This window comes from Myotis brandtii, unplaced genomic scaffold (genome assembly GCF_000412655.1).
Source record: "Myotis brandtii unplaced genomic scaffold, ASM41265v1 scaffold966, whole genome shotgun sequence".
NCBI lineage: Eukaryota > Metazoa > Chordata > Mammalia > Chiroptera > Vespertilionidae > Myotis > Myotis brandtii.
Genome location: NW_005372000.1, coordinates 102,034 through 109,664, shown reverse-complemented (window position 1 = coordinate 109,664; position 7,631 = coordinate 102,034). Strand labels below are relative to the sequence as shown.

At 38.2% G+C, this 7,631-nt stretch overlaps 1 protein-coding gene across 1 annotated transcript; it reads left to right on the top strand.

The window, feature by feature from the left end:
• Positions 1 to 3,685: 3,685 nt before the first annotated feature.
• On the top strand, positions 3,686 to 4,663 carry LOC102251501 (olfactory receptor 52E8). Its single transcript, XM_005886257.1, has one exon. It carries the CDS (start codon positions 3,692 to 3,694, stop codon positions 4,661 to 4,663), a length of 972 nt encoding a protein of 323 aa, XP_005886319.1. The 5' UTR covers positions 3,686 to 3,691.
• The last annotated feature ends 2,968 nt before the right edge of the window (positions 4,664 to 7,631 follow it).

Genomic DNA, 7,631 nt, shown 5'->3' with positions numbered 1-7,631 from the left:
GAGGATGCACACTCATAAGCTCTGAAGCTACATTTTTACCTACATGTACTTATATCTATGAACGGATATAATCTCACACACAAAACGAAAGGGTAAAAGCCGATATAGAAGGAGATGCACCAATATATACTTTATCAATGTAGGTATTGTTTCTGACCCAGTATGCAGGTGCACAGATGTGAATAACAAGAGAGCAAGGGACTGGTTTTCTCTATTCTCCACAATTGTGTGAGGTATAGTAAAGGGAATCAATAAATGCTTTGAATAATAAATTCATGAATAAGTGAATCATGAAGCATGACTCTGAAGGATAGACTTTTGTGAAAATAAGACCTAGCTCTGGTGGTGTGGCTCAGTTGGTTGGAGAATCATCCCATACACCAAAGGTGGTGGGTTTGATTCCTGTTCAGGACACATACTAAGGTTGTGGTTCGATCCCTGATGGGATGCCTGTGGGGTAGGGGAATGGACGAGTGGGGAGCCAATCAATGCTTCTCTCTTATGTTAATGTTTCTCTCTCCCCCCTCCCTTCCTGTTTTTAAAATCAACAATAATAAAAAACAAACAAAAAATACGACTTAGGGTTATGATGACGAAGCTTCTGAGCAAGGGATGGCAGGATGGCCAGGGGACTACAGGCTAACCTGGTGAGAAAGAAAGTGAATATTATGTCTTCTCCTTATGATCATCAGTTGCAAGAAATGGGAATGTGGGTATTTGGTGGAGGTTGGTGGAATACGGTAAGAAGATTCCACATTGAGGAAATGACTGCTGGATAGCTGGGTATAATCCCATGTAGCACTTAAGAGTTAGGAGGTCAAATGAGGGGTTGGGATCCAGTCTTATTTTTGAATTCAGCAGAGAATGGGCAATGTATGAATATATATTGGAAAAATAGGTCAGTATGCATTATAGAATGATTAGTGGTGGTTGCTTTATAAATGTTTGCCGACTGGAAATGATTTTCTCTAAGAGAAGAAGGAAGCACCAATTTTCAAGCCCTCCTAGAAAATCCATAGAAATAAATGGAAAGAGTTGATTTTCTTGGGATGTAGCTATATGTTTTTAAAAATGTTTCTGTCGTTTGAAGCCCCAAGAGTGACCAAGACACCTGGTAATCAATCTACTGAATTTCTGGAGAAGGTCATCAAGTGGATGAAAAATTCCCTTTTTATGTCTTGACTTGTCACTGTGCTTTTATTTTCACTTGTCCTTGCTATTCACTCCATCTAGAATAAAATTTTCTTCCTTCTTTGGCTAAAGAATTATTCTATGAGTCTTAGCATTATCCTAACCTCTTCCCCAGAATTTTTCTCACCTCCTCACCTACAACATTCTGCACATACCTCTACATAACACTTCAAATACAATTTTCTAATTTCATCTTCAGAATTTTATCTTTCTTACTGCTCAGTCATATCCTTGAGGATATGTGACAAGTTTATTCAAAATTATATTCAAATTGCCAAACCAATGCTGATACATAGAGGGATCACCTTTCCACTTAACTTATATATTCTCCTCTAATGAAAGGCAGAATACGATCTCCGACATTTTTACGTTACAAAATTAAGAACTTCAGCTGTCTCCACTCCAACCCTAGCAGTCCAATTTTACACACACACACACACACACACACACACACACACACACACACAGGCATATACATAATAGATATTTCCTAAGAATTTTCCAAATTGTAAAATTATCTCTCATTTTTGCTACTCTTCATAGGTTTCCAATAGGCACAGTTAGAAAGGCATTTGCCTTGGCATGAAAGTAAGTAGGATATACTTACTTTCAGATGCATTTATCTCTGATGGGAGGCTCTGAACTCTGACTTCCCCCAACATCCAAGTATTATTAAATTTGAATCAAAGCTTTCTGCTCAATTGCACACATCACAAACACTTCCACATCTTCTTTTATGACTAGTTTTTATCAAATAAATTATACAGCAATGAACTTCTCCCTGTTTGCTTCAAATGTTTAATTTTCTATAAGTAAGCTCAGAATTTCCACATATTATGGATGAGTACTATAATACAAAATCACTTAATAATTCCTCCTTCTATGTTACTATGAGGAAGACATCCATAAAGACATGATAGTTAAAATAGAATCTCAGTGGGAACTAAATTTTAGAATATCCTAAATGCTTTTACCCTCTCTCCATGAAGAAAAGGTAGAGATATATTTGAATGTTGCTTAGCCCAGAATATTTAGTCTTCCTCCCCCAGCTGACTTATATCTAGACAGTTTTTTTTTACAGGATGTGATTAGTTATACTCGAAATTATAGGCTCATCTAGATTAAAATAATCTCTCATTTCATGTTTCATCATAACTGCAAAATATTCTTTGTCAAGTATCTCCTCTTGTTATTATCCATTTTCTAAATCTGATCAGTGATTTTTTTTCCAGAAACAAATTACAATATGAACTAAGTTCATTATTTTATAAAATATGACATTGAAATTGCTTGCTGTCACGTCCTTTCTTAATCAATTCATCTATTTTTGAACTTTTAAAATCGAGAACTTTTATGTGGCAGAACTTTTTTCAGGCATATGAATAAACAAAGATAAATGGCTTATTACTATCTAAGAACAAGACCATCCAGTATCTAAAACACACATAAAATGCATAAATACATACACACATACACATAGTAATATGCATTTCACATTTTGGAGGTTTTAGGTTCCATAATAGGGGAATAGTTCAGATTACTAATATCAAAGGAATCTTCATGCACATTAAGCAAAAATATGTGGAACACTCTCAGATACATAGACTGTGAAATTTATTCTTTCCATTTTTTTCTGGCTATCCTCCAGAGTTAAAATTTCCATTATGCAGAGGATATTCTTCGGTCTTCTCTTCTTTATAGCAGGCCTTTTTTTTAAATTAGGGAAAATGGTAGCAGAACAGGCTGGCTTTATTCCTGGTACCATATGATGCTCAGGGGAAGCTAGCAGAACATTAGGAGTCTATTTAATCCCATCCTTTTAAAAAACTTTTAAAAATCCTCACCTGAGGATATGTTTATTGATTTTGGAGAGAAAGGAAGGAAGGAAGGAAGAGAGGGAGGAATGGAGGAAAGAGAGAGAGAGAGAGAGAGAGAGAGAGAGAGAGAGAGAGAGAGACATTGATGTGATGTGAGAGACAAACATGGATCGATTGCCTCCCATACATGCCCCAGGGACTGAACCTGCAACCTAGGTATGTGTCCTGACCTGCAACATTTCTGGTGCATGGAAAATGCTCCAACAAACTTAGCCACCCAACCAGGGCTCCTTCCCTTTTTTGAAGAATGGAGATATAACTGACACATAACAGTATGTAAGTTCAAGGTGTAGAACATACTGATTTGATAACTTTCTATATTACAATATGATTGTTACCATAGTTTTAGCGATTATTTCTATCACATCACATAATTGTCATTTCTTTTTTTGTGTGATCAGAACATATAAGAGTTAGTCCCTCAAGAATTTTGAAGTATATAACAGTGTCGTTGACGAAAATCTTTATTTAATGTCATTTTTGAATAGGAACAAAAAGAGATTAAACTGTTCTTGTGTGTGTGTGTTTTCAGGAATCTAGGCATATGGATGAGGAGCAGGAATCACTAATGGGAAGTCCATAATTGTCTCTGATATGCACAGCAGCTAACAGTGGCAGGAAGGATGTCTATGCCTAATCACACCCGGTTCCATCCTTCCTCATTCCTTTTGCTGGGCATCCCAGGGATAGAGGACGTGCATGTCTGGATTGGATTCCCCTTTCTCTTTGTGTATCTTGTTGCCCTCCTGGGGAATGCTGCTGTCCTGTTCGTGATCCGGACTGAGCATAGCCTCCATGAGCCCATGTACTACTTCCTGGCCATGTTGGACACCATCGACCTGGGCCTGTCCACAGCCACCATCCCCCAAATGCTGGGGATTTTCTGGTTCAACCTCAGGAACATATCTTTTGAAAGCTGCCTTTCCCAGATGTTCTTCATCCACTTCTTCACTGCTATGGAGAGCATTGTGTTGGTGGCCATGGCCTTTGACCGCTACATTGCCATTTGTAAACCCCTTCGATATACCATGATCCTCACCAGCAAAGTCATCAGCATTATTGCAGGCATTTCCATTCTGCGGAGCCTGTGCATGGTGGTCCCACTGGTGTTTCTCCTCCTGAAGCTGCCCTTCTGTGGGCATCATATCATCCCTCATACCTACTGTGAGCACATGGGCATTGCCCGTCTGGCCTGTGCCAGCATCAAACTGAATATAATGTTTGGCCTTGGCAACATTTCTCTCTTATTATTGGATGTGCTCCTAATTATTCTCTCCTTTGCCAGGATCCTCTATGCAGTCTTTTGCCTGCCTTCCTGGGAGGCTCGACTCAAAGCCCTCAACACCTGTGGATCCCATATTGGTGTTATCTTAGCCTTTTTCACACCTGCCTTTTTCTCTTTCTTGACACACCGCTTTGGCCACAATGTTCCTCAATATGTCCATATTCTCTCAGCCAATCTATACGTGGTAGTTCCTCCAGCCCTCAATCCTGTAATCTATGGGGTCCGGACCAAGCAGATTAGGGAGCGAGTGCTGAGAATTTTGTTCAAGAAAGATAAACAAACAGTCAGAGATCTTGAAAGATTTAAATAGAATTCATGTTTTGTGCACTGTAAAATTAGATTGTCTTATGTTTAACCAAGTATAATAAAGGAAGACAAAGAAAAATATTGAGACCAATAACATTAATTATCTTTGAATTACAGGTTTTATGTTTAATGTTAATAATATGTACATTAATGATAATATTGAATTGGAACAATTTAGTGTCATTATGCAAAAAGATGAATTAAGACCCTTACTTTGCACCATAGAGAAAATTAACTTACAGTCGGTCAGAGAACTAAAGACAAGAGCCTTGGTTACAAGATTATATAGATAAGACAATGGCAAAAATATTATTAAATTATTAATTGTACTTCACTAAAATTAAAGTATATATATTTTCAAAGATACTATGTTAATGCCGCATCCATTTGTGGCTAGGGTTCAAGGTCTGGAGAAGGGGCTTCACACAAACAAATATACTAGACAGGAAATATAAATTTAGAAGGCATGGGGAGCCAGGCGGAGGCTTCACTCTAGCTGAGAAGCTCTCTGAATCCCTGGACCAGGGGTGGGCAAACTTTTTGACTCGAGGGCCACAATGGGTTCTTAAACTGGACCGGAGGGCCGGAACAAAAGCATGGATGGAGTGTTTGTGTGAACTAATATAAATTCAAAGTAAACATCATTACATAAAAGGGTACGGTCTTTTTTTTTTTTTTTAGTTTTTTTCTTTTCAAATGGGCTGGGCCGGATCCGGCCAGTGGGCCATAGTTTGCCCATGGCTGCCCTGGACCCATCAGTTTTTTATTTACTATAATACACATTTGCCCTTTAACAAAGCAAACAGGCACATCAAAGGTAAAGTTTGGTAAACAATAAAAGGACTATCAAGTTAGGGGATTGCCTTCAGCATTCAGCCAACAGCAATACTATGCTGATTTTTAGCCCTGCTGAAATGGACTTCTCACATTTACATGTTAACTGCTTATTGGTTTTAGCCTCCAGCAATACTAATAATAAAATGAAAAAGCAAGCCACAGTCTGTGAGAAAATATTTTTATATCATGTGTCTGATAAATGATTTGTATAAAAATATATAAAGAACTCATAATTTAATTATAAACTTAGCCAAATTACCCAATTAAAAATAGACAATAAGTCAGTTGGAGAAAGATAAATAACACATGATCTCACTCATTTGTGGAATATAATGAACAACATAAACTGATGAACAGAAACAGATCCAGAGACAGAGAAGCATCAATCAGAGGGAAGGCAGAGGAGGTAGGGGGAAGGGGGAGAGATCAACCAAAGGACTTGTTTGCATGCATATAAGCATAACCAATGGACACAGACACTAGGGGGGTGAGAGCATGAGCGGGGAGGGGGAGCTGAGGGGGTAATGGGAGGTTAAGGACACATATATAATACTTTAATCAATAAAGAAAATAAAAAATAGACAAAATATTGTATATGCATTTTTTAAAACATATAAACAGTTAATAAGTACAGAAAAATGCTCTTTATAATTCATCACAGTGTGGAACAAATATCAGCTCTCTGTGCAATTATAACTTCTTTAAAAGTTTACATCTCTAGAGTACTTTTGGATAAATCTATATTGCATCTCCATCTCAGAGTCTTCTAGGGAACCAAGGTGAAGATGGTATTCTTTTCTTTATGGTGTATTTTCAACATTTTTGTGTCATGCTTTATGTTTTTGTTATGAGATTTTCCAAAGCTAATGTGTCTTATTTAGCTTGAAGCTTTTAATTACTTTTGTCTTTGATTTTCAACAAGTTTACTTAATTTTCTATTTATTTTTAAAAAAATATCATTATTATTGAAATCTGTAACTTTTTAAAAGTAAAGTTATATGTCTTTCATTACTTTTATAAAAAATATGGCTGATATCTTTTCAAATATTGCTTCTATGTGAATTTCTTTTTCCTTGCCTCATGTGATTCCAATTAAACTTAAGTGGTTTGGTTATTTATCATTGTTTAATAAATTTCCTAATTTTAGAGTCTTAAAAGATAATAAGTTAATTCATTTCATAGATTTCATTGACTAGAAATTTAAAGAAGGTAAAAAAGGGACTGCTCTTCTTTGCTTCATAATGTTTAGGACCTCAGATATAATCACTCAAATTTCTGAGAGTGATCCAAATGACTGGTGGCTAGAAGTGGATTGTACCACTCATTTCTAGGATGGTTTCTTTCTCTCATGTCTTGCTTCTAGGCTAGAATATTAGAAATACAGGTTCACCTGGGGTCCTTATTCAGAGAACTTACATGTAACTTTTCTAATAGGCTGGTCTTAAAATCAATCTCTTATAAAGGTCCAAAGAAGCAGTCTTCCCATCAGTATAAGATTTATGTTACATTGCCTATTAAAATCAATTCTGAGAAGTTATATAGCACTGTCTTCAGCATACTCTATTGATTCCAGCAGTCATATGCCGCTCCAAATTCAAAGAGAGAGGAATCAGACTCACATTTATTGATGAGTAGAGTGTCAATTATCCTATCTAATAAAAGAGAAACATGGTAATTAGCGTATGACTGCTACCCTTCCCATTGGCTAATCAGGGCGATATGCAAATTAACTGCCAGCCAAGATGGCGGTTAACCGCCAGCCAAGATGGCGGCTAATTTGCATATGTAGGCACAATGCTGGGAGGCGAAAGGGAAAGGACGGAAGAAGCCCCCTGCCACTGACGGTGATCGGAAACCCGGGGGGAGCTAAGAGCCAGGGGCAGGGCAAAGGTGGCTCTGGGGGCCGCCTTTGCCCTGCCCCCCAGCTGTGATCAGAGAACCAGGCGCCTTTGCCGCCCCGGCCAGTGATAGTGAGAAGCAGGGGTGGAGCCAGCAATGGGAGTTGGGCAGGGACGGAGCCGGCAGTCCGGGGAGCTAGGGATCCCTTGCCCAGGCCTAAAACCTTGGCCAAAGACGTTAGGCCTGGGCAGGGGTGGAGCCTGCAATCGTGGGGAGCTGGGGGTCCCCTACACAGA